Source organism: Lampris incognitus, chromosome 7 (genome assembly GCF_029633865.1).
Source record: "Lampris incognitus isolate fLamInc1 chromosome 7, fLamInc1.hap2, whole genome shotgun sequence".
Classification (NCBI taxonomy): domain Eukaryota; kingdom Metazoa; phylum Chordata; class Actinopteri; order Lampriformes; family Lampridae; genus Lampris; species Lampris incognitus.
Genome location: NC_079217.1, coordinates 18,301,389 through 18,328,619, shown reverse-complemented (window position 1 = coordinate 18,328,619; position 27,231 = coordinate 18,301,389). Strand labels below are relative to the sequence as shown.

At 42.0% G+C, this 27,231-nt stretch overlaps 1 protein-coding gene across 1 annotated transcript; it reads left to right on the top strand.

Annotated features, from left to right (window-relative positions):
• Positions 1-11,570: 11,570 nt before the first annotated feature.
• On the top strand, positions 11,571-23,712 carry nlrx1 (NLR family member X1). The gene is made up of 11 exons (XM_056283987.1): positions 11,571-11,623; positions 12,331-12,437; positions 12,785-13,175; positions 14,669-14,900; positions 14,998-16,162; positions 16,494-16,677; positions 16,857-16,952; positions 19,570-19,656; positions 20,302-20,553; positions 21,341-21,569; positions 22,883-23,712. The coding sequence occupies exons 1-11, from the start codon at positions 11,607-11,609 to the stop codon at positions 23,030-23,032; spliced, it is 2,910 nt and encodes a 969-aa protein (XP_056139962.1). The 5' UTR covers positions 11,571-11,606; the 3' UTR covers positions 23,033-23,712.
• The last annotated feature ends 3,519 nt before the right edge of the window (positions 23,713-27,231 follow it).

Here is a 27,231-nt window from a genome sequence, read left to right as displayed (position 1 = left end):
GTCTGGCTCGGCTTGGCCCGTCTCTCAACCCTCTAAGGCCCTCCTCAACTTACTTCATTGCTGACCTGGTCTTTGTTCTGAGCACAGAAAAACAACAATTAACAACCTCTTTCATGTGGGAATTCATTCTGTTTGTTCAGTTTCGTACCGCCCATGGCTGTTGAAAGAGCCAAACAAACTTCAGTATGTTCCACGGCCAATGACCATGGTTGGGGTGGTCACTGATGGTGAAGAGCAGCGAAGCGCATTCTCATGAATACACACACCACTTTTTACCTCAGACATCTGGATTGCAAATGAAGCACTCTTTGCACAAGGGCAGACCGGCACTGATGAGGGCATCACAGATGTAGAGGCTGGGCCATGTTTGGTGGTACGTACCGGACATTTCAAAACACAGGAGGAGAGAAATACTTTTAGATAAGGATGTGTGTGATGCATTTCTTTATTCTCGAGCAGGCATGCATGTTTATTCTATACTTGTACGCTGCCTCTCTGTTTGGATGTTGGCATATGTTGCAGATCAGGGCCATGGGACCGATTCTTTAAAAGAACCAAATACAAAAAGAGAATGTTTACATGTCTTTACTAGCCAAGAAAATCCTGAAGACATGCTGTTGCACTTGAGAAATAGTGTTGTGCCTGACAGACTGAAAGTGGATGACCATACTCATACCAGACTATAATCACGGGATTGTAAAACACTTTATGAAAGTTGCTTTGGAGCTTTTTGTTACCGTTCTTTCCATTTTTGTTGCATTATTGTTCAACTAGAGCAAAAAATAATGATCTGAAAAGCCTTTATTTTCTGTTAATATGAATCAACTTTCTTGTAACTCACTTTTAAAGAAAAAAAAACTTTTTTATATTTGTAAAATAAGCTTTTTCTTGATGATTACGCATAGAAAATGTGTATTTTCTCTACTTCCATGATCAAATCTTAAAATATTTAAATTAATATCTTTTAACAATGATTATTTTATACTGTAACTACATCTTCTATTATCTATGGTATTGTCTATTTATGGGTAGATAGAGGAATTATATCATGCTTTACTGTCTAAACCATGTTCAGCACTGCCATGTGACATCTAATATTTATAATTGTTACCATTCAAATATGCATCTGGACTGCACCTTATGGGGATGCTTAGTTCTTGGAGAATAACCAAGGCAATATCTGGAATTATATTTTAACCATCTACCTGTGTACTTTTTCTGGGATATCATGACCAGTTTGTGACCAGTTTTATGTTTCATTGTCATATTCTCTGTTAAAACCTATAATTTGATATTTTGTTTCTCAGCTAAACTCCAATGTACAGTAATGTAAGTGTCTGGTACTCTAATAAAGATTATGACCCGGCTAAAGTTTTGGGACGTCTTCATCAGTCTGTCAGTTTTTAGCTTTAGTTAGGTTAAGCTATTCCAAAAACAGCACCTAATCATGATTAGATCAATTTGTTGCTGTACCCTTGGTATTTTTTTATGCATTTTTATACATATGCATCATTTTTTTCAAGTTTCATTGAAGTTGACTTTTGATTGCTGTGTGATCCTGCAGGATGTACCAGAGACAGTGATGTTGCCAGACTTCAGAGCAGAACCAAGCTCTTCACGCTAGTCCTCAGGACTGCCACCACAGCTGGGTTTCTGTTCTAACTAGTAGTGAATTAATTAGTAATTTTGTTTCATGTACATTTATATTTCTGTACTAATTGACACATTTTTCAGTCTATCTCTGAATATATTTTTCAAAAATGTTTTTGACTCCATGTCAATATTTTATTATTTTATTGTTCATTTCATTTATTCATTATCATGGCACTCTGTGTTTCATAGCTCTGTTTCTAAACTGATGGGATATAAAAGCTGAGCGCTAACCGTAGAGTTTATTCCTACTGTGTTTGCCCTCAGAGCTGATTATTGGGAATTAAATATTCATGATCATGTCCCCGTAGACCCATCATATAAACAGCCATAATGTCTCTCCAGAGGCCTCAGTTTAAACCAGTCAGGGATTGTTCATGGTTTACCCAAATTTATCAAAGCCCAATGCACTTTTTTTTCTACATACATCCCTGCAGCATCAAGAAAGGAGCTGATGTGGCGGTCCCCCAAATGACCTATGACCCCTTCTCTATTAATGGTTAGTTGTATCAGAAGAGCCCAGATCACCCACATCAACAGTACGTGTGCTACAGATTTTGAAAATCACCCTGCAGATCCTGATCAACAGAGGAGACGGTTTCAGGATCCTTGGGGGGAAGTGGAGGGGGAGTGAGAGAAAAAGAGGCTGGTATGGCATGATGTTATAAACAAGATGTCCTATACTAGACTTTATCACATTAGTATAGCTGTAAAATAATAACGAGGCAAGAGACGAGCACCGTATGTTTTCAACTCCTTTCTTTTTATCTCACTTCTTCATCACCCTCAGCACCGTACTACACTCAGCAACAATCATTAGGCTACTGCGCCGTCTGGTGGCGTGGTGGTATTGCAATGCATGAACAATGAATGAACCGACTACACAACACAAGGGGTGATGAGAGAGTTTGGGTTCCTGCAGGTGAGGGGACCGACTGGCCTCTCGTAGGGCTTTGAGTGTCTTCCTGCTGGCGTTTACGGGGAAAATTTGTTTTTCGCCAAATTTAACACTATACCTGGAGCAGAAGGTTTGTGGCAATGCACTTGGTGACAGGATGAGAAGTGATGTTATGAATCCCGATGCCTTTCATGAGATACCCTCTGTGCCCGTATCTTAATTTTTCTTTAACTTCGCATCTACCAGGAAGTGTTATGCTACCCCCCAAAGTGCAATGGATTCCAGATTTTCCATTGTCTAATTCTTGGCATTAAAGCAGATCATATTTTTATATAAACCTTTCACAAACAAGTGACAATAACTAGGCGGTTAAAATAGGATTACCTGACATTGGTTTAAACACAAAATGCACCTTCAACAACTCGTTACGATAGAAAGGCGGAGGCCTTTTGATGACGTCATTTGAGGCGCAACGATGTAGAGAAGGGATATTACCACTAGGTGTCCTCATTGTCAAAATTTTTATCATTACGTGATATCTTCAAAGAAAGTTGAATCAGTTCATCCGGGCACGTTTACTGACAGATAGCTGCGTTTCATCACTCAGCCAAGTGACTTCTCCCTTCTTTGATTTTCTTACCTGGATTATTGAGCATGCATCAAGACATTTGGCACAAATCACTTTTACCAAACCACTTAGTTGGAATAAAAGTTAAATATGCTGTCTGGATGAAAATCAAACATTGATACCTTGCACTGACAAGCCTTTCTGTCCGTTACATACCAACCGCTGACTTCCCCCACACACGCACACATTTGAACTCAAAACAAAATAAAATAAAATTAATTTCATCAGGGACAAGAGGTTACGTGAATAAAAGGTGAGTATGACATGAGGGAGGCGTGGAAGCGTCGTGGAATAATGCGGTCAGCCAACAGACTGTCAAGATAAGAAATCATAGCAAGCCAGGAAGTGAAGTAATACTACTGCAAGCGGTTATTTTCTTGCCCGGTGCGGGATTCGACACGGGGTGTACTGCACCACAAGGCGACATCACTAACCGCTCGGCTACCCGTTAGCTAGGGTCTAATGTGTGTTATTAGTACTTTACACTACCTTCAAAATTAAAGCTAAAATCTGGCATTTAAAAGAAAATGTAAGTATCACGTCATAAACGTGCTTCTAATAAAATAAAAATCACAGATTAAGTACAGTGTGTAACTTCACCTATACCTAAACATACAGACAAGATCTGGTTGCATTGTTAAGTTACACGTATTTACTGAATTTCCTGATTGTACATATTCCCAAAGTTACCAGACAGGTTTTAAAAAAATAAATAAACCAATGCAGTTTATAGATTTGTATATGTTATACAGATGTTGCTGAAGACAACCCCAATCTCCGAGCTCAGACCCCTGCTGGGCGCCGCTGTGGCCTAAAGCAACGAGAGCGCCGCTAACCAGCTTCAAATCAACCAGAGTGAAGCACTCTGAAACATTTTCAAAAGCACTGTCAGAAATTCAAATACAAAAGCTCAGGCACAAAACCCAGACTAAAGAACATGGATTGTGAGTAGATGGCCCCAAAGTCCAGTGCAGATAGCCTATCTGAGAGTTTAGCTGGGGGGAAATGGGAAAGGACAGCTCTGCAGCCAGATCGTCTTTCAGAGTCACTCTGTTAGAACAACCAAACACGTAACAGCTGTGGTGGATTTGGTCATTTCTGGAAAACATGTCAACGTCACATTTCGATTCCCATAGTACTAGCAAGACATGCTACGCCGCCAATCCCTACGTTACAATTGTAACCGGTTATTTTCTTGCCCGGTGCGGGATTCGATACGGGGTGTACTGCACCACAAAGCGACATCACTAACCGCTCGGCGAACGTGTCTTATTAGTAGTTCACACAATTTATTGAAATTAGTGGCACACGCTCATCTCGACGTGGTTTTATTCTGAAGTTTGTTTACCGGAAAAGCCACGCTTCATTTTTTTTTGTACTTTCGATGGGGAAATGGCCGAAATGCCGCCGACAGGTAGCGGTCCACCTTCAGAAATAGGAAGGGCTCTGTGAAAACGGTTCCCAATTCAACCAATCCATTCTTTCTGTCGGCAGCTGTTTCGTGTGATGTCAGCATAATTCCTAATCCGAGCCCACAGATGAAAATCAACCATGTTGCAATTCTGATTTAAAAACTAAAAAATGTAGCGTTATGCTTTCGCAAAGCATCGGACGTCGTTAGTTTGCCGCGGTGTCCGTGACATGCTCCATGGCAGAGGGGGCGTAGGGAGTTGTAGTTTGTATTCGTGTCAGTGGTTTGGGGCTGAGCAACAAAAAATCAACTTTACACCCATTGTCTCATAAGAGAATTAAAAAACGCTCTAAAATTATTTACAGTTTAAACCAGTCGTGCATCATCCATGTTTTCGCCGCTTCGTGTGCTACGTATGGATGAAGTGGTGAAAACCGTTCGGTTTGCAAAGACCTCGTAACTCCACTACAGCCACGCCTCCACAACATTGGTGTAAATTCCACGGTCCGGAGGGACAAATGGGGAATAAAGCGACGGATCTCACTTGGCAGGTAACACACATTACACCTTGATCACCAGAACGCTTTGCCGATCCGATTTTTTCAATGCATATATGTAAATATATTTCAAATTATTATTAATTTTATTCAAAGCGTCGTTAAATCGCTGCAGGAGCCTGTCGATGACGTCACAAGCGCCATAGCCTTGTAGTTTAAGAAAATTTAAACCATATGACTGCAGTTTAATTATGCAACATGTAGTGCATTCCAACTTATATTTCCTCTCAAGCTGGTTTTCGTATTAACATTAGGAATGACGAAGGACTGATTAAAGTTGGAATGCACCACATGTTGCATAAATTAAGTGTGAGGACCGTTTAATTCGATTTAGCAACTTTAAATGCAGACAGCAGGACGGTGACATGACGACTTTCTCTCCTTGTGACAGAAACGCGGCTTATTTTTGCAGAAACATTTCGATAGCGGACAAAGCAGCATCATCGCTGGTCTCTGTTGGGTAGCAGGGAAATTCCTGCAGTGCCCGATTCCTGAAGTGAGCTGTACGCACGGGTACCGTAAATAACCTAATAGCGGGACCGCATAGCCTGTTTGCCATCGATTTTCGGCAGTGTTTGATGATTCTCCCTTGACATATCCTCCGCTGAACTGTCCCGTCAGACAGAGGAATAGAAGGACGAGAGAGAGAGAAAAAAAGATGCGCGGTATTTAAGAAAGTTACCGAATATGGGTTGTGTGGTGGTTTGGTGAGTTGTTGTTTGGGCTGGGAAGGAGTGATTGAAGAGAGACACAGTGTACTGAAACTTGTCATGACAGATCTACTCCTTACTGGTGGATCTGGACTCAGCCTGCCTGTCATTTGCTGTCAGTGTCATGTTTAGTAGAGGAAAGGAGGCAGGCGAGAGGTGCAGCACCAGCGCTATCTCATAGGCAACTTCCCACGGGGAGATCAGTAGCACTACAGAGTTCCCTGTCGCCTGCGGCTGCTGGTAAGAGTCATTCTTCTCCTTATATAACGGAAGCTCGTAGTGTTGCAAATAATGATGCGCCCCTTATCTGTTATCGTGTAGGGAAGTCGTTGATAACAGCCTAATTTCCGGTAAAATGAACGTGTTAACTGAGACCTATATGTGGTCGGTTTTTTTTGGAGGTCACTTGACAAAATCTCTGCAGACAGTACTCGGACGTGGGCCGAGTGTGTTTCCGACGTGTTTCCCTTGGCGTGTATGGGGACTATGGGGACTTTTTCTAACGGGTCATCGCTACAGTGTTCGTGCCCCGCTAGTTTCGCTGGCTGTCACCGGCTTCCTCAAGAGTCCCGGTCGGTTGTAATCCATAGCGGTTCACGTCAGCGAGCCCTTCTTAAATGTCAAGCCGAGGGACTTCATTACCCAGAACGCACCAGTCCAGTCTCGCGCGCTGCTAATCCCCCAATGTTCATTTTGTAGTTTTTGTTGGGTTTTTTTTTTATTATTTCATGCTGATTAGTCAGCAAAACTGCCACATTCGCCGTATGCACAGCAAACCATAGCATACGGGGGGAAAACACGACATTTTGGCTTGCTGATGTGCTTTTGTGCAGTGATACAAATTATTTGTTTTTGTTTTTTTTGATGAAGGACCAGGCTTGTAGTGTAAATATATCAGAATGCACCATGGCTATACGGTGTTGTGGTCATTACCTGTAACTTGCTTATTACAATCTACAATTGAAATTCACGCCCTTTTATTGCAGAAATAAGCCTAGCCATTGTGAACATCCTAGAATCTTGTATTGACTGTTTAGAAATCCCAATCAAGTACACAAGAGTTGGTTGATAGGCACACCAAAATATCAACAAGAGTACCTGTAGGCCTACTTATTTTTCCCCACCTTAAGCACTGGCTGTAATACTATGCTTCTCTATTACAGGTCCAGCTCAAGTCTAATCCGGCTGGACAACTGGAGAGCTGCTTGCATATAGTCAAGAATGTGACACCCTCATGTAAGGTAGGCTAATGTCAAAGTAAAATATCATGTACTTGATTAGAAAGTTTATTTTAGGCTTGCTAGGCAATTACTATTTATGACTACTGTTATGCTTTTCACAGTGTGGCTATATTTTTGTCATTTAGGTTTTCGAATAATAGTAGCTATTAGAATCTGTTAGTAGGTGAAGTGCAGCTGCTAGCAAATGAAGTGCACACGGCTTCTATTTGATCAAGTCAGTTGTTCTGATTGTTCTATAATAAATGGTTTAGTACAGCCATTCCCAAATTTAAGAATGCTGCGGCCCAGTTTGAAATGTGACAGTCTTCCGCGGCCCACCCAACCCTTTAATCCCAACTCTGATCAACACACGAGACTAAGATGAACTAGTTCCCTATATTTTTTTTATTTCATAAACAGAACAATTGGGTCTGTCGATCAATTAGAAAAAATCATCCAATTAATCACATGATTTAATGGGATTAATCGGGATTAATCACTTTTTTCTCAAGACTGAAGCTTGTAATAAATCAAGTCAAGTCAATTTTATTTGTACAGCCCAATATCAGAAATTGCAAGTTTGCCTCAGTGGGCTTTACAGCAACACAACATCCTGTCCTTAGACCCTCTCATCGGATAAGGAACAACTCCCTAAAAAAAAAAAAGTCAAAGATATAGTCTTTTAAACTGTAGTCTTCCTAAGTCATAATGGATATTCAAATGTAAAATCACGGAATTAATGTAGAATCAACACAAGGGAAGCATGTTTAAATTCAAATACGATTGTTCTATAACATCTTTTTAACTTTAATACAGATTCTCTCCTGTGAGCTACAGATTTCCAATAAAACATCAAGGCGATAAAAGTTGACTGTCAGCTTGAAAGACATAGTTCTCATATGCACTAACAGAAATAATAACAAAACCCAGGCCTGTATGTTAAAGTGCCAGTTGAATTTCCAAAACCATCAAGGCCATTAAAATTAGATATAAGCTTAGAAGGCAATCATTTTTTGTATGTGCTAATATAAATGATAATTAACAACAAAAATGTGCTCGTGCCAGTTGAATTTAAAGTGTCGACGTTCACTGTGTTCATAATGGCGCATCAAAGAAACTCCATATGTGCCCTAATGGCACTGCATAGTAATCTAATATAATCCACGAGGGGACGAGGGCTGGGAACAAATAGATCCTACTGTTGTGAGAAAGCGGAGGCCAAGGTTGCACACTGCCCTTCCAGCAACAACGGCGCTGCTGCGCTCTGAACCCCATTATTTCCAATGGCCTGCACCGCGTCACGATGGCTTTTATCCTGCGCCCAACGCGCTGTGACCAATACCCGCACGGCCAATCGAAACGAGGCAGCCAGCCAGGCACGGAAGGCAAAATGGAGGAAAAGATAACGTAGAATAAAATAAATGATATAATTAAATAATATAAAATAAAATATAAATATATGTGAAGGCCTGGCGGCCTGTCCAGGGTGTCTCCCCACCTGCCGCCCAATGACTGCTGGAATAGGCTCTAGCATCCCCGCAACCCTGAGAGCAGGATAAGCGCTTCAGATAATGGATGGATGGGTTGATGGATAAAAATAACGAACTTCTGCTAGAAGTTTTGAAAACTCCGCCTATTTTGCTCTGTCCTCCGCAACGTCCCTGAACACCTGGTCAGATGTGCCCTAAACCCAGAAATAGTGTTATGTTGAGTAGGGGACAAAGACAAAGACAGCTCTCCATGCACCAACAAGCAGGAGGGAGACTGTGCCCCCGAATCCCCAACATACTTTCCGGGCGGCACGGTGGCCTAGTGGTTAGCACTGTCGCCTCATGGCAAGAAGGTCCTGGGTTCGAACCCCGGGGTCATCCCAGGTCGTCCTCTGTGTGGAGTTTGCATGTTCTCCCCGTGTCTGCAGTGGGTTGTCTCTGGGTGCTTCGGTTTCCCCCACCATCAAAAAAACATGCATGTTAGGGTTAATACTCCTGTCTGTGCCCCTGACCGAGGCATGGCAAAGACGAACTGGAGTTGGTACCCGGGTGCTGCACGGCGGCTGCCCACTGCTCCTTGCCACACAGCTAGGATGGGTTAAATGCAGGGCCGGATTAAATGGATAGATTACACTAGGCAGAGCATTTTTCTTGCCCCCCCTCCCCACCCCACCCCCAAACAAGTACATTTTGATACTTTATAAACAAACAATATTACTTTTAACTGCCACATGGTTATTATGGTTAATTAGTTAGGACTATATTTTTGTTTATTATTATCTATTTATAGTTTAAAATATTTTATGTCAAATATTTTTCATTTAGATCAAAAGGTGATGTTTTTATCCGTCTGTCTGGCCCCCCCTATGGCAATTAGACCCTAGGCAGCTGCCTAGTTTGCCTGTGCCTAGATCCGGCCCTGGTTAAATGCAGAGAAAGAATTTCCCCATGGGGATAAAAAAAAAACATGTGAAACAGGTTCGCACAGCCGCTACTTCCTAGTAAACAAAAGTTAATTTTCAAGACGTTAAATATTTCAAATTATCTAAAAAAAATAACGTGTTAATTTTGACAGCACTAAGAGCAATTCTTTTTATTTATTTATTTCTAGTTTTTCCCCTTATCCCACCCAATTAACCCAATGGCATATGGCCGGAACTCTTTTCGAATAACTCCCCTTTCACGTCTCCACAGGAAGGAGATAGTCGTAACACCAGCTTCCTTCAAACTCGTGTTGGCTGCTCTCACTATCTTTCATGCTGAAGCCTCGCATGGATGCATGACCTTCAGGCCGCGAAGGAGACATAGGGAGAACGCTTTCAGTTGCTTGGCTGCAGGCGCCCGGGTGGGTCAGAGGTGTCGCTGGAGAACGACGAGTCCCCGAACACCACACCGATCTACACCCTCTATCCCTCGGGTAAGGGTGGCCTAATGAATGCCTTACCCCGTGGACGCTCTGGCCGTGACCGGTTACGGCGAGTCTGGGATACGAACCTCCCAGCCACGTGACGAGCGGGTTGCAAGAACGGCGGTTTATTCCGCTTGGCCACCAGAGCGGCTTCTAAGAGCAATTCTATGGAACAATTCTATGCTTAAATGCAAATATTTAATCATAATTTTTATGTGAATTTCAAACTTAATTGCAAAATTGAGCATCCCCATGACCATGAGAGCAGGATAAGCGGTTTGGGTAATGGATGGATGGATGGATGGATGGATGGATGGATGGATGGATGGATGGATCTATTGTAAATGAGCTCTGACGGCCCACCCTGCAGTACCTGCACGGCTCAACCCACACTTGGGGAATCACTGGTGTTACAAAATCATTATTGTTTATTACAGAGTCTAAGCAGAGGTTGGTGCTGGTTCTGCGGAGCAGTATTTGCAGGGCAGTAGAATGACAAGTAGAAGATCGAATGGCAGAAGCCTGGACGTGCCTTGCAAATGGAATAGCTTAATTTGGCAGAGGTACGCTACAGAAGTTCTGGTGGATTGATCCTTCTTTTTTTAAAATCTATTTTTATTAACTTTTTCAGAAATGGAAAGCACATTTATGAAGCCTACAGCCAGTGCACATTATTCATTTTCTCTAGGACCCTTGCTAACGCTCCAATTATCTTGATAAAAAAAAAAAGGTACTGCAACGTGTACTGTTTATGAATTGGACAATAGGCAAGTATACACAGGTGCAGTGTTGGAGGAGTAACTAGTTACATGTAATGGCATTATGTAATTAAATTACAAAATAAGTGTAATTGTGATCCATTAAAGTTACCGATAAAATATGTAATTAAATTACATTTGCTAATCAAAATGTTGGTGATTACGAAGGGGTTACATCCAAATATATTCTTTTCGATAAAACGTTTATTTGTTTTGGTGGTTGTGTTTCAAAATCAAAATATTCTCATCTCAATTCAAGTTATATTGAAGAACTTTTGATAGAAGTTTGACAGTAATCAGTGTTGAGTACTGTTGTGAGGTTTACACTGTCTGGTTTAAATTTATGTTTTTAGGATTTTTCAGCTTTATTACCCAGTTTAATACATTTGTTAGAAAAAATAATTAAATGTAATAAGTTACATTTCTTGGATGAAGTAATCAAAATAGTTACATTGATTACATTTTTAACAGAGCAACTAGTAATCTGCGACCTTTTACATTTCGAAAGTAACCTTCCCAACTCTGCACAGGTGCACTGTTTTGCTGCATGGTTTTTAAAAGTTGCTGAACTATTTGAAAAATTTGATGTCTACTGACCAAGACCAAAATGTAAAACTCACTTTGGACTATGCTAGATGGGTAATATTTTCTGAGCATTTATCACTATTTTATTGTCAATAGGCCTATTGCTAGATAAGTTTTTTTCTGAAGTTCTGAAACATTTATTAAAATGCTATAAGGTATGATTTTTTTTTCCTGCATAGCACTAGAAAATTTTAAAAACGTCTTTTGCACGAGTCTAGTCTTTGTATCTGTGCTTCTCATGTAGAGCTAAAGCAAAGCTCCCTGACAGCAAGAACCACTGCATCTAGGAGGATGAGTTCACTACACAGGTGTGTAATAAACCTAGTTTATAGAAGCTACACACAAGCCCTATATTTTAGTACACGTTGAAGTCAGTAATGCTTGCATGATTCAGGTAGACTCCCACTGATAACTATAATAAGGGTTAAATTGAGGTAGTAGTAGTAGTAGTAGTAGTAGTAGTAGTAGTAGTAGTAGTATATACACTTTCTTTTGATAACTGTTTGGGTCATATTAATATTGTGTAAATTTAAGAGGTTTATGTCATTGCCATTTCAGTGAAGAGATTTTTTATTATCCACCAACATTTTGGGTGTTAGTTGGTCAAGGGTTATCAAAGTTTCAAAATGACTGAAGAGTTTTAATGAATACACCTTTCAATTATGTTCACTTTGATCCAGTATTTCCAAAGAAAATGAATGACACGTACATCCCACACCTAAATATAATGGCACTGTGTCTTTATGTATTTCAAAGAACTTGTGGCATTGTGTGAGTTTGCATGCATCTGTGCTTGGTTCTCAGATACATTCTTGTATAATTACTTGAACCTGTATTTACTTGAACTGGAACCTGGCATGTGAAGTGGAGCTAATATTACAGTGATTCAAACAGATTGTCTTGAAAAGGCACATGTGATGAGGTGTTCACAGCAGGAATAAAATCAGCCACTTATTTTTCCTTTATAAGGTTCTGGACATTGCCGTCGAATAATACAGTATGTTTGATTTCACAGACATTTGGGTCAGCTGGGAGGGGTATGGAGAAGAGGAGTGACGATCTCTCTCTGCTCAAATCCTGGGATTTACTACAGGACCTTCTGCTCCAGTACTGCTGAGCAAGGTACACAACCAGTTTCGTTGAGATTAATTGCTATTCCATTCTCAGGGCAATATCTTAATGAATGTCTCAGTGTGAACTTTTGAAATAATGAGGCATGAACATAATGTATTTTGTGTTGTGGTCAGTAACAATTTAGTGTTCTACTTACACAAAAGGTAAGTAAGTATCTACAGTAGATGGATGGATGGATGGATGGATGGATGGATGGATGGATGGAAATCAGTGGATATAAATTTATCTATCCATTTACTATGGATGGATGGATGGATGGATGGATGAAATAGAATGGAATGGACACAGATTAAAATTAAACTTTGCAAAGGAACAGTTAATTTTCTGCTTATCAGACCCCATAGAGATCCATAAGCGGAAGCTCACGCTGTGGTTCAGCCACCTGCCCCAGGAGGAGAAACAATTTGGGAGCTTCTTCAACCCAGAGACCATGCATGTGGATTCCCTGATACTGGCGAGACAACCGGAGGAGTGGAAAGGTCTTATTAACTACCCACTCCAAACTGAGATCTCTCCTAGCCCCTCCGTGACTGTGGAGCAGCTGTTTGAAAATGCCCAGACAGGAAATGGGGAGAGGGGGCTCAATGTGTTGCTGTATGGTGCTGTGGGAACAGGGAAAAGTACAGTGGTCCGGAAGTTGGTTCTGGACTGGTGCGCTGGGACCACGCTTACCCATTTCAAGCTGCTGGTGCCCTTTTCCTGTGAAGACCTCGCCCAGTTGACAAAGTAATGTCTTTCTTGAATGTTCAATATAGATATGAGAATACAGTATATTATCTGCACAGCTTTTACTTTTAAAATGAGACACTTGCTCTATCTCCTCTTCTATCTCTATATTCTATATTTGCAATGCATATACACCAGGCACAGGCAACCATGTGCCATGGAGTGCCAAGAGAGTGCAGATTTTCCTGCTACTAGTCGCCACACATATATGATTAGACTTATTAGCACACATTTAACACTAGAACGACCAAGGCCATCATTTTGACGGTGTTGGATTTTCAAAGTTTAATAACTTTATGGGGAAAAAAAGATACAGACCTGTCGCTCCCCGAATGCTCCTAAAATTGCATATATTTGCATTATAATGAGTTTTAGATCAATTGCACAAAACATAAAGTTATAATAAGTTCTACCTAAAACGACATTGAGCCGTCAAAATGACCGCACATAATTTGCGCGTGATCGTGCGCGTTGTCACTATTTACGACATTTGTTAGTCACATCATTTCCTTCGCGAAGTTCATTGCTCTGTCCTAGAAAAAAAAAACTAGCATTCTCCAGTACAGAGTAATAGTCTAAAATTAATTTTTGATTATTGCCAACATGTCTGGGTACAGACGCCGTTTCAGATGCACCATGACTACCACCGAGGCGTTGCAGTATATATAGGCGTTGGACAGCGACGATTTTAAATTGTTTGAAAAATAGTATTAAAGTTGTTAAAATGTTAATTTTGGTGTCAGTCATTTCTTAACAGACATACTAGCATATGCGATGCATTAATATCTCAATTGGGTCTTTATCTTGACAAACTGTGGGTGGTCATTTGGACCGCCCATGGTCATTCTAGTAGTAGTTTTTAAGTTCCGGTCATTGTTTGGGACTGTTTCAATATTTATTTTCAGTTCTTTTTTTTTTACTTTTCACGCTGTATAGGCCTTGTTATGTTTGTTAGATTAGCAATATGTGTTTTCTGTTTTGTTTTTCAGGTAATATTTTCATTTTTTCAATTTTGCTATTCAAGTTCGACCATGTCTCTCTGAAGTTTAAATTGTTTGAAAATAATATTATAATTATCAAAATGTTAATTTTGGTGTCAGTCGTTTCCCAACAGACATACTAACATATGCAATGCATGAATATCTCAACTGGGTATTTATCTTGACAGGATATAGAGTTAAAAACCGGCGGTCATTTTGACGGCCCATGGTCGTTTTAGGTAGGATTGAAATCCCAGTCATTCTAGTGTTAACCAAAGAGGACAGACTAGTAAAATCAATTGGATTAGTGACTGGTTGAAAGGAAAATCTGCATCACCTGGCACTCCATGACACACGGTTGCCTATGTCAATTATAGACTGTCAAATACACATGCACATAACTGAAAAGAAAACCAATAATTGCAGAATGTCTGTTGCATGAAATTTATTTCAGAGTAAGTGTTGCTACTTCAGAAGTAATACCTGCCCCACTAAAACATCCACTCCACACAGGCCAGCTTCCTTAAGGGACCTTGTGAGCAGGAAGTACCTCCACTTGCGGAACACTCCCTTTCTGAGTGGAAACGATAGCCAGGCTAAAGATGTGCTCTTCCTCTTCAACGGCATGGAAAAGATGAAGCTAGATTTCCGTATCGGCTCAACAGAACTGTGCAGCAACCCAAATGAAGTGTTACCCTCTGGGGCCCTGGTAGTCAACCTGCTGAGGAAATACCTCCTGCCTGAGGTAAGGGTCACCTGACTAAAGGTCTACATCTCAGATCTTTTTTTCCCTAAACTGATTCTTTTTTGTGGTTATTACTTCTTTACTACATATTTTCCAGGCCAGTATCCTGGTCACCACCAGGCTGTCTGCCCTGGATCGCATCCCTCAGAAGTACATCAGTCACTATGCTCAGATCTGTGGCTTTAAAGACCTGGACCGCCAGCGTGCCTACTTCACCAGCCGCTTGCTTCAGCAAAGTGGGGAAAAGCCACGCAACCATGAGGCCCAGGCTCTTATTGAACTGCTCTACCTCAACCTCCAGAGGGAAAGCCAGCTGGCCGCAGCCTGCTTCCTCCCCTCCTACTGCTGGCTTACCTGTGCTACCTTACATTTCCTCCATTTTACCGATGCCAAGGCACCGATCCACACACTAACTGGGATATATACCAGTTTCCTCAGACTCAACTTTGGAGGTGAGGTGCTGGGAACAGGGATTGGAACAAGCATGCCTATTCAGGAGCACCAGAACTCTCTGATGCTTTACGTGGTCCGCACAGTTGGGAAACTAGCATTTGACGGTGTCACAAACAAATGCACCTCGTTCTCAGAGCAGGAGCTGGAGCAGTGGGTGGGAGGGAAGACCAAGACTGATGAGGAGTTGCATCAGCTGGCTGTGTTCCGAACGGATGTGCTGGATTTCTTCTTGGTACCATGTGTGAAGAGTGGGAAATTTTTTCCTGGGGAGTTTGGGGAAGATGAGATGCGATATGTGTTTGCAGTTCCAGCCATGCAAGAGTACCTCGCTGCTCTCTATGTGGTTCTGGGAGAGAACAGATCTGCTCTCGAGAAGCTGACTAAGCAGGTCTCTGTAGCTATTGGCCAAGCAGGTGAAGATTTCACTGCCCTGATAAACATCTTTTCCAAGTTCATCCCGCTGCGTATTTTTGCAGTCTTTAATCTTATTAAGCTCTTTCCTAAGCTCTATGAGCGAATCAGCAGTCATAGCAAAGGCAGCATTGCCAGAACTATGGCTGCTGAGATGTTCCGCACTGAGGATAGCTATAATGAAGACGTCCTCGATCAAGTGGAGCAAAGCTTGCTTGGAGTCCACGGGCCACAGCCACAGCAGAAGGACGAAAGCCAGCCCTTTGAACTCTACCCCATCTTCATGGGGGGCCTGTTACATTATGGAAATCGTGTCCTTCTTCAGCAACTTGGCTGCAGTATCAAGAGCACTACAGTGGTCCAAATCACACGTGCCCTCAGGAAATACCTTGTCAGAGGTAATACCTGTATCCTTTTTAGACCTAAAACTGTAAACGAATAGAATTACTTAGGGTATTTGAAGCACTTGAGACACAGCGTTGCATATTGCTCCCTGGATCATTTGTCTTGATATAGAAGATGTTTACATTATTCATAATGTCAGGGGATCCTAAGGTTTCAAATCTTTTTGAATAACCTTTAAACCAGGTTAAAAGCTTCTGTACACATTTATTGCTGTCTTTTCAGTTTAGTTTAAATTTACACTAGCTAAGCCAATTTGAGTAAATTCAACTTTTTGACAAGAACGCATACAGACAAATAACACGCTGTACTCATGTTCAACGACAGAGCTAAGCAAGCCACAGCCACCAGCGGAGCTGATGGACCTCCTGGTTCTACTCTATGAGTTTCAGAACCCCAGACTCACCACGGAGGTTCTGTCTTCCATCAGAACCATCCGTCTCTGCAATATTCGTATGACACCGCTGAAATGCTTTGTTCTGAGTTGTGTGCTGTCCAGTGCCCCAGTGAGGTATTCCAACTTATTATCTGTGCTTTTGTCAAGACATGCTATGCCTAAAATATTATCAATTTTTGATACACTTGACAGGTTTTTTTTATGTTTCTTATGTTTTAAGTGATTGTGCCATTTATTATTTAACTTGTTTATTTTGAAATATTTTAAAAGAGGCTCATGGTATCTTTGTGTAGTTATCATCTCCAAGAGCTGGACCTGTCATCTTGCCACTTGACCCATGACCTGCTTGAGATACTGTGGCCTGCCTTCCGACATGCACATAACCTCAAGTGAGAAAATCCAAATGGCTTCCTTAGGGGAGGCTTCTTCTTTCTTTTTTTCAATGAAAAAGATCAACAACAGAAAGGAATGCAACAACTAACAAAAGAAAAATCTAAACATTTAAAAACTTAATGTTAAGAGTCTGGGAATAGGGGTGTCTGGGTGGTGTGGTGGTCTATTCCGTTGCCTAGCAACACGGGGATTGCCAGTTCGAATCCTCGTGTTACCTCCTGCTTGGTCGGCCATCCCTACAGACGCAATTGGCCGTGTTTGCGGGTGGGAAGCCGGATGTGGGTGTGTGTGTCCTGGTCGCTGCACTAGTGCCTCCTCTGGTCGGTCGGGGTGCCTGTTCAGGGGGCAGGGGGAACTGGGGGGAATAACGTGATCCTCCCACACGCTACATCCCCCTGGTGAAACTCCTCAGTGTCAGGTGAAAAGAAGCGGCTGGTGACGCCACATGTATCGGAGGAGGCATGTGGTAGTCTGCAGCCCTCCCCGGATCAGCAGAGGGGGTGGAGCAGCAACCTGGACGGCTCTGAAGAGTGGGGTAATTGGCTGGATCCAATTGGGGAGAAAAAAAGGGGGGGGATCCAACAACAAAAACAAAAAAAGAAAACGATGAGGCTGAACAAAACAGGATGAGTCAAAGATTAATGATACAGGACAGGACATGTAGAGAACAAGACGTGACTCGAGAGTATCAGCAAGACATAAAACAGGACAACATGAGGCGGACACCTGATTGGCCGAATAGGATTATGAACAGTGTTATCACTGGTTGATATGAGGGATAGCTACATGAGTGTAAAGGTTCAAAGGGTCTTTTCGAGGGTTAGTTTAGGCGGAGGTATAAGCTCTGAGGGAACAACAAGAAAACCGGGTTCAGTGTTATTTTGAGCTGCTGTGAGTTTTTCCAGAGTGTTTAGTTGATAGGTTAAACCAGTTGTTGATGGGTAGTTGGTCTTTAAAGACTTTTTTTGGCAATGGTTAATGCTACCAATATGAAAATGGTTTTCTTGTATAAGGTCAAGGCCATAATCAAGAGGTCGCTGAGTGTGTCAGGTATAAAATTCTGTTTCCATGTGTGAACAATAAAAAGGTTTTTATAGATTTGGATTATTGTCTGTCCAGTGCCCAGCCATAGGGGATGTTTTAATCCAGGGAGTTTTGCCTTTCTAATGAAATATGTTAGTTGCAGAGTTAATAGAAGAGAACCAGTTTAAAAGGTGGGTTGACAGGGATGATATGGACGAGGTGGTTAGTTTTGGGAATTATATTCCTCCCGACTGTTGATATACAACCTACTAGAGATCTTTCCATTTTGTTTTTAATGTTCACTTATAAAGGGGGGTGGAAGTTAGTCTGATTAATTCACTATGTTTCATTAGATTTACAATAGCCGCCTTGGAACAGGATGCATCTTCACCATATTTGTTCACATTTGATTTGTTAGCACTTAAAAAACTGTAGATGTCAGTTCTTTTCTTTTCCTCTCTGAAAGAATTACTTTCTTTATTAGTATATTTCACGGTCTTTGTTAAACTTCTGTACGGTGGCGAGAGTTATGTAATCATGTCAAGATCACAAAAATCACATTAAAGATAGTAAATTTTAACGATTTGAACAGTTCCACTTATCTTGACGTACACAATGGGTTGTGTCCAAACATGTAGTGATGTTGGCCCTTCTGGCATGTTTTGCTAAGGAATGTCTCTAGGCTCGTAGTTCCAAGCTTAATTCCCTTGTATTGCACACAGGTTCCCACGTGTCTCAGAGTAGGAAATCATTCCCATCTGGCCAGAAATTGTAAAAAGTGACACTATTTTGGCCCCGCTTTGGCCAAAAAGGAATAAAAGTACATTGTTTGAGGCCTAAAACTGTTTAAGTGTACCAACCTGGACTGCTTGGTGACAAAGGCAAGCCCCAAAGTCCTGGCAACGTGTATGTGGTAATAATGCAGAGAAAACTACAGTACATCATTGTAATGTTGCTTTGTGACTCAAAGCTACGTAAAATTGTAAAGCCAGTTTCACTTAATAGGAGTCCCACTCCTGTGTGTGTTGAAAGCTTTCAAAATTAACTCTTAAGTCTTACTCCTAGGAAGGATTTCTTTTTAATCCTTGTCTTTTACAGCAAATCCTAAATCCTGAGACGCTTGATAGCCATGAGCCCTAACTTTCTAACTTGCCATCTGATAACAGCAAGTCTTTCCAAGTAAATCTGATATCACTAAACATGCACTGATTTGTTAAAGCATGTGTAATGGTCTGTAGAAGGATAGAAATCAATATTGTCACTGCTTAGTGTTGAAATGTGCCTTAGAAGAAATGTTGTTATGTAACATCTGACTATTTGGTAACCATGCATGAGTCTAATCAGTTATAATGTTGGCCTGATCTTTGGATGGTTTATATAAAAAGGCGTGGATGTGTGTTTAAAGATGTGAGTCCAGCTTACTCAGCAGTTGTGTGCAAGACATCCTACAGTGTAACTAACATGGACATGAACTTCAGTGTGCTTAGCTGCTGTTAAGCACACTGAAGGTTTCTGTTGCTCGGCCATCTAGTGTATGTGTGTGTTTTGTGGGTTTGTGATTCTTGTGTGTGCCTCTCTGTTGCCTCTCAGTCTCCAGTTTAACAGCCTGGGTCCTGAATCCTGTATTCTCCTGAAAGATCTGCTACTTGACCCCAAGAGCTCCATTAGATCGCTACAGTAAGACTGTGTATCTATTAGTCCCTTTAAGATGCTTTAGGCTTGTGTGTCCAGGGGACGGTCCTTTTTAACGTGCTGCCCTTTTTCTCATAGTTTATTGTCAAAACAGCATCACTGTCTATGGTCAATACAGAATGCTGCACCAGACACCAGTAGGTCAAAAGCAACAGCCGCAGCCAAAGCTTCACGTGCATTCATTTAGTATTGTCTTGAGATGCTTAAATGAAGACAAAATGAAGTAAAAATGACTAGGAACTTGTGAAATTTAATGAAAATGATAAAAAAAAAGTATGCGCCTAAAACTATTGAATTATCATAACATGTGATTTTCTAATACATTAGGATAATGGGGTGGTAGCCATCTTTTTGAAAGGAAGGGGCCTTTACAGATGCTACGTAGACACATGTCATCATGTTGGCACTTTGGAAATGCAAACAACCTTAATCCGTGGCAAGGCTGTGAATGGCTTATTTGAATTTTCTAATTATTTGCTGGCATTGACAAGAGAAACGAAAGAGTGAAGTAATTCTAATATTTGGGTCATATAGGGCAATAAAGGCGATAGACTACAGAAAGTGGGCTTTGTGTAGGTAATCTCTCCTTTAAAATTAGGTGTGACCTCCTCATCCTCATCTATTGTCCAGGTTGTGCGACAACTCTTTATTGGAGTCCGGCGTCAGCAAGCTGCTGGAGGCCCTGTCACAGAACCAGACGCTGAGGCAGCTGTCCCTGATGCACACTGGGCTGGGGGACCAGGGGGCCCTGGAGCTGGCTGAGAAGATCCACCAGCACACTGGGCTCCAGGAGCTCAATGTGGCCTATAACAACATCGGAGACAATGCTGCCCTCGCCCTGGTGGATGCCTGCAGGGAACACCCCAGCATACACACTGTGCAGTAAGGACAACTCTGCTACAGCCAGAGTATTGCCCCTGTGTCCACAGCTGTCTGGTTCTTACACCTAAAGTCCAGCAAGGACCCCTACACACACACACACACACACACACACACAGGGATTGCACACGCCAGCTCGGTTTTATTAACAACATACTCTACAGAATGCAGTCCCTGAAATTCAAAGCTCTTCAACCTAATTGGGTCACCAAATGATAGTAGTAGTGTTTGTTGGGGGTTAAAGTTAGGATTAGGGTTAGAGAACTCCTCTTACCAACAAGCAGTCCCAACACAATACTTACTGAGAACCCAAATTTACAGACCAGTTTTTCAGTCATGAAAAACGCCAGGAAAAAAAAAAGAAAAGATAAAATGTCCTAAAATATTATAGGGGTCATAAAAAATTGTACAGTTAGGTTATAAAATCTTATTCTTACCCACTGAGGTTGTATATTTTCATCCATATTTTTATCCACTGAAATTGTATATTTTTTCTTCCATATTTTTAGCCGCTGAGATTACACATCAGAGCCTAAAGTTTGGTCAGTATGTTCTGTGACCAGTCCGTTTAGATACTGTTGAGCCTTCATTGGTAGTTAATACTGAATAATGTGGCCTTCCATGAGCAATGTCATGTTGATCCAAGCAAAAGTCCCCAAACATGTCCTTGAGATGTCCAGGAAAATTATTTCCTAAAAATAATGAGAACCCTGTCATCGCATACATTCACCCAGGAGCTTGCAGTAAGCACTCAAGTTCTATGCGTCTCCGATCTGTTGTTTTCCCCCAGCTTGTATCTGAACCCGCTCAGTGACGTGGGCAAGCAGTCTCTGTATGTCCGAGGTGTTCCCATTGACCAGGGTGGAACGGGTGCAGTCAGCGGTACGGGCAGGCACGTGAAGGTCCTGGCCTCTGTCACCGAGGGCTCGGACGTCTCTGAGGACTGGCACCCCATCCTCAGCGTAATCAAAGAGAACGCCTCCTCGTGGGACCGTGATCGTCTGCGGCAGCAGCTACAGGTGACCACAAACGTGCACACAAACCAATAGGTCCGTGCATACAAACAAGGGTTGAAGAAATTGCAAGTTTCCGCTGCTTAAGCATTTGGAACCCATTGAGGGAGTTTCACGTGATGAGGTCTCGTGAATTTGTCTTTGAGAACCAGTTTTTACTCGGCATTAGTATTCTTTCTTAGTAATTGAATTGTAGCGGCTGCTCGATTGGTCGGAATCAGCAAAAACACATAAAATACTGTTGAGATTTAAATGCATTAAAGATCTGTTCATCTGAGCCACCTTTCAGTGGCGGTCAGAGATACGTTTGGCCACATTAACAGCAAAGTGTAAACGCAAGGCTCCTTCATGCTACGCACAGTAACAAAGTGGAAATAAACTATAAACTCTAATACGGATCCAAAGAGAAAGTGCATACAAATCATGGCATGCATCTTATAGATTAAAATACCTGTCGGAAATGGATTGTCTGTAACAAGACAGATGACAGGTTTTATCTCAGTTTTACAAGATGTTTTTATTTTGTAAGGAAGTGGTGTGTATTGCAATCTGTAACCCTTATTTTCCAAAACAGTAGAAGTAAAAGTAGGACATGATAGGACATGATAAAGTAGAATATCAATTATACATTATCAAGTAGAACGCCAGAGACACCCAAGTGTTGCAGGCAGTAGAGTAAAGTGACTTAAGAGATAAAATGTACAGGATACTCTATACAGTGGACAAAAAGCAAAAATACAAATTTCAAAACCTTTAAAATCTGCAGATAGTAGGTCTCCCCTGTAAAATCATGGCAGGTGTATGTAATATAAGTGTAATGACCACGGATGTGTAGACTTGCTAGCCCTTGGCTAACGGGTCAGACCATTTAGTTGACTGGTTAGCGTAGTCGCCCGTGGTCCGGGCTATCCAGATTTGATTCTCGGCTGCCCCCTGAATTTGCTACATTTGGTTCCCCATCGGGGAATCGAACCCCGGTCTCCCTGTGTGACAGGTGGGGATACTCACCACTATCCCAATATCCTACTTCTGATACCAATGTCGCGAATTCAGGGGGTAGCCGGGAATCGAACCCAGATAGTCCGGACCATGGGCGACTGCGCTAACCAGTCAACTAAAGGGTCTGACCCGTTAGCCAAGGGCTAGCGAGTCTACACATCTATGGTCGTTACATAAGGAATGAGTGAATTGTAAATATCATCACAATAAAATGCCAGAAAGTACCATCTGTAAGGGGAACCGGACTATATCACCCTTGGGAAATCTGAATGCTTAAATATGGAGTAATAGATCAGTTATTCTTTCCATCCATTTCCCAGGTGTTTCTGAGGGATCTGGAGTGGGGTCGCCGGCAGCAGCAGAGCCTCTGGAAGAGGCTTCACTTTCGCAGGGTGGAAAAGGGAGTTCGACAAACTCTACGGATGCTTGAGAGAGACGGTCCATCTAAACCTGCTGGACAGTCCAAGTAAATGATTACAGGCATCAAGTGAAAGATAGGACTGCAGATAAATCCTATAGGAGAGAGAGGATGGAGTCTGTAAATTATGTTTGTAATTATGACTTCAAATATGTGAAACATCCCTAGTTATCTGGTGGAGGAAAAGCCCTTTCAACAATGCCTTAGTTGGTAAATGTTACCACATCCAGGATCAAATTTTAAGTGTCTTTTCCAGTTTTGCAAACAAGCCATTGTGGTATTTACATACATTTGTTTTATCCATACTTGAAGTTTATTTCTTAGTCCTGTGTCCTTCCCTGCCAAATGCTTGTTCCTTCATCTGTTGGGATCAAGTTTCTTTTCCCTAAAATATTTGTGTTGTAGTTTTTCTTAATTTGTTTGCAAAGGTAGTTTTCTGTGGCGGTGTGATGACTTGTGTTTATTTTGAATTCATAGCTTTTTTTAGCATTCGTTTAATGCAATTTTTATTGTGTAGTCATACTTGAAATTGCATGGAAGCATAACGCATTCACTTGAGAAAAAAACTTTTTGCTCTATTTTTCTGAATTGATGAGATTATTATCTCGGCTTTCTGAGGAAAGTTTTCAGGTTAAAAAAAAAATCTGCCTCGTTTTTCTGAATTAATGAGATACCTCGAAATCCCAAGAGAAGCTCTCGTTTACTTGAGAACTCGATTTCATGGAAGCAAACATGTCCCGTCTGTTTAGTTTATCCATCCATCCATCCATCCATCCATTATCTGAACCACTTAATTTGCTCTCAGGGATGCTGGAGCCTATTCCAGCAGTCATTGGGCGGCAGGTGGGGAGACCCCCTGGACAGGCCGCCAGGCCATCACACAGGGCCGACACACACACACACACACACACACACACACACACACACACACACACACACACACACACACACACACACACACACACTTGGGGACAATTTAGTACGGCCGATTCATCTGACCTACATGTCTTTGGACTGTGGGAGGAAGCCGGAGCCCCCGGAGGATACCCACACAGACACTGGGAGAGCAGGCAAACTCCACACAGAGGACGACCCGGGATGACCCACCAAGGTTGGACTACCCCGGGGCTCGAGCCCAGGACCTTCTTACTGTGAGGCGACCACCCTAACCACTGCGCCGCCGTGCCGCCCTGTTTAGTTTAATCCAGTTTAATTCTGGTTTTGGTCTGAGATGTTGGTACTGGTGTCAGAGGGTCAGGCTGATTAGCAGCCGCCACCGTGCTCCGTGCAGGCGAGAGCTTCTCGCAGGATTTTGAGATATCTCGTTAAGCTAGAAAAACAGCAGGGTTTTTTCTCTCTCAAGTGAATGCATTACGCTTCAGTAAAGTGATCTCAGATTGATAAATTAATTGTTCATACTTTTTGGTGCATCTCAAGCCCTTTTGCTTTTTGAGAAAATAATTGTAAATATCTGTTGACATGTAGTGGGATTTGCTGCCTGATTTTTTTTCACTAAGCAGCATCAGGGATTCTAAGACAGTTATTATGACGACAATGCAGTGCCTCCTCTTTCAGGCTTCTCTATTTCCATTCTCTTGAAAACCATAATGTGCTGCATTTTCATTTTAAGAACAAACATTATGCATGGCATATTCGAGCCATGACTTTAGAAGAGGGAAGAGTTTTGAAAGATTTATTTTGACTAAAAACCTCTGCATAATTTCTTGTTGCTCATGAAGCGGAGCAACTAAGAAATGTCATTTCAGTATGGCTTAAATTGAGCTACATGGCAGCGATGCAAGGCAAACCGCATATTGGCTGCATTTCTCTAAATTCTTGAAGCTGAAATAAAAGTTTGCTGCTCCAAATCGTACAGCTTTTGTTTTATTTACAGATTGTCAGCCCGGTATTTAATTCGGTTTGCTGGAACGTGAACTAGTTTAATAGTGAAATTTCACCCCAGGGTTTTAAAATTAAGTGACAAATTGTCTTTATGCAAGCTTAATAATCCAGGTAAGGAGATCACAATGTTTATTGAGAGAAACATTTTATCGCTCATCTGAGTGACCTCTTCAGCCTCTTCAGAGATAAGTTGTTGCTGCTACCAAGAACAGAGAGGAACAGTAGAAAAACGGGGCAGATTGTCCAATGCAAGCATCACCGAGTAACTAACATAGATAACATTACTGGGTATGAAAGTTTTTTCCAGCATGATAAACCACAGAAAGGGGACGAGCATCAACAGATCTTCTCGGCTCGGCATATTTACTTTTACTGAAAATCATCCTCATAAAAGTGCTCTTGAAACTGCAGTGCTGTATATGCTGTCCTGCAATGTGGGGACCCCAGAATCGGGGATTTAAAGGGAATTCACTCTACTGTATTAAGCCATCTGTATGTCAGATGGCCTTTGAGATTATTCATTCATTCATTACTCAAACCGCTTATCCTTACTCAGGGTCACTGGAGCCTATCTCAGCAGTCATCGGGCGGCAGGCGGGGAGACACCCTGTACAGGCCGCCAGGCCATCACAGGGCCTACACACACACACACACACACACACACACACAAACTTAACCTACATGTCTTTGGACTGTGGGAGGAAACCGGAGCCCCTGGAGGAAACCCACACAGACACGGGGAGAACCTGCAAACTCCACACAGAGGACAACCCAAGATGACCCCTAAGGTTGGACTACCCCGGGGCTCGAACCCAGGACTTTGTTGCTGTGAGGCGACTGCGCTAACCACTGTGCCACCGTGCTTCGAGATTAATCAAGTCAGTTTTATTTGTATAGCCCAATATGACACATTACAAATTTGCCTCAAGGGGCTTTACAGCAACACAACATCCTGTCCTTAGACCCTCGCATCAGATAAGGAACAACTCCCTAAAAAAAAAACCTCTTTAACAGAGAGAAAAAATAGGAAGAAAGCTCAGGGAGAGCAACAGAGGAGGGAGCTCTTTCCCAAGAAGGACAACGTGCAATGGATGTTGTGTTTACACAATTTACAGAATACAACCTTGAAAGAGGATAATAAAATTATGATGGAATTGTAAAATATATGAAAAATATGGTGAGGAGGATGCCAAACAGTGTCCAGATGCCACCGGAACAGCCCAGGACCCGAGCCATGTGACCAGCATCACCATGTAGGCAAAAAACCAAAACAAACATTAGTAACACGTCTGAGTGAGAGAAGGATATAACATTAAAAACAAGATAACAAAATTATATGGATTTATAAAATATATTAAAAAAGATCTGATTGAGGGGGATGCCAAGCAGTGTCCAGGTGGCGACCACCATCACCATGGAGACCTGGGAGGAGCACAGACTGCACATGCACACAGGGGAGACTCACGTCACACCATTCACACACACAGAAGAAGAGAAAGAAGGCGGCGTCATTCAGAGAAAGAGAAAAGGCGTGAGAGAAGAGAACTGTTTGCAATAGTCAATAATCTATACTCTATAATCTCGTTGGCAGAACAATTCGCTGAGACAGAAACCAACCCGTCATGCAGTACAGGTTGTGAAGCACTCAAAGGCAACTAATTGTAGGCCAAGGCCAAAAGATGAGTTTTAAATTTGCATTTAAAGGACTGAACAGACTAGCTAAATAATGTTAACAGTGGTGTCTCCACTGGAAAATGTGCCACAATGACCAGTAGTTATCACAACTGTTTGCAAAACCCTAAAACCCTCATGGTAGTAATGGTCACTCAGGGCCAGGTATATGACCGGCACATACCACATAGCTTTCCCCTGACCCGCTAGATTAAATATTAAGCTCAGATGGTTCTGGAGAAAGGAGTTGCCGTCTCAGCTGCTTGCGAAAGGGACTTTTATGCCACTCTGCTATGTACCTTGCACCTCCACATTATCTCAACACAAAACAACTTGACAGGGCGGAGAGAGAGAGGGAGAGAGACACGACTCCATGAAGCACACTGCAGGTAAGACTTTCTTTCTGCTCTGCTGTCCGTGTACTAAACAAAACAACAATTTGTCTATTCAAATCTTGCATCGTTTCCCCGTGTTGACTTAATGGCGCTGACCCTACCCGGGTGAAGAGGAATAGTGCGAGGCTTTATGGCTGCAGAGGGAGGTCAACATTAGCTCGGTGCCGTTCTCGTTCTTGATATGGTTCTTATGGTTTATCTCTGTTGCCGATTCGGTCACCAAGTTTAACCAAGACGGTGGCAGCTGTGTAGCTTTACAGCTCATGGCTTCCAGCCCAGTCTG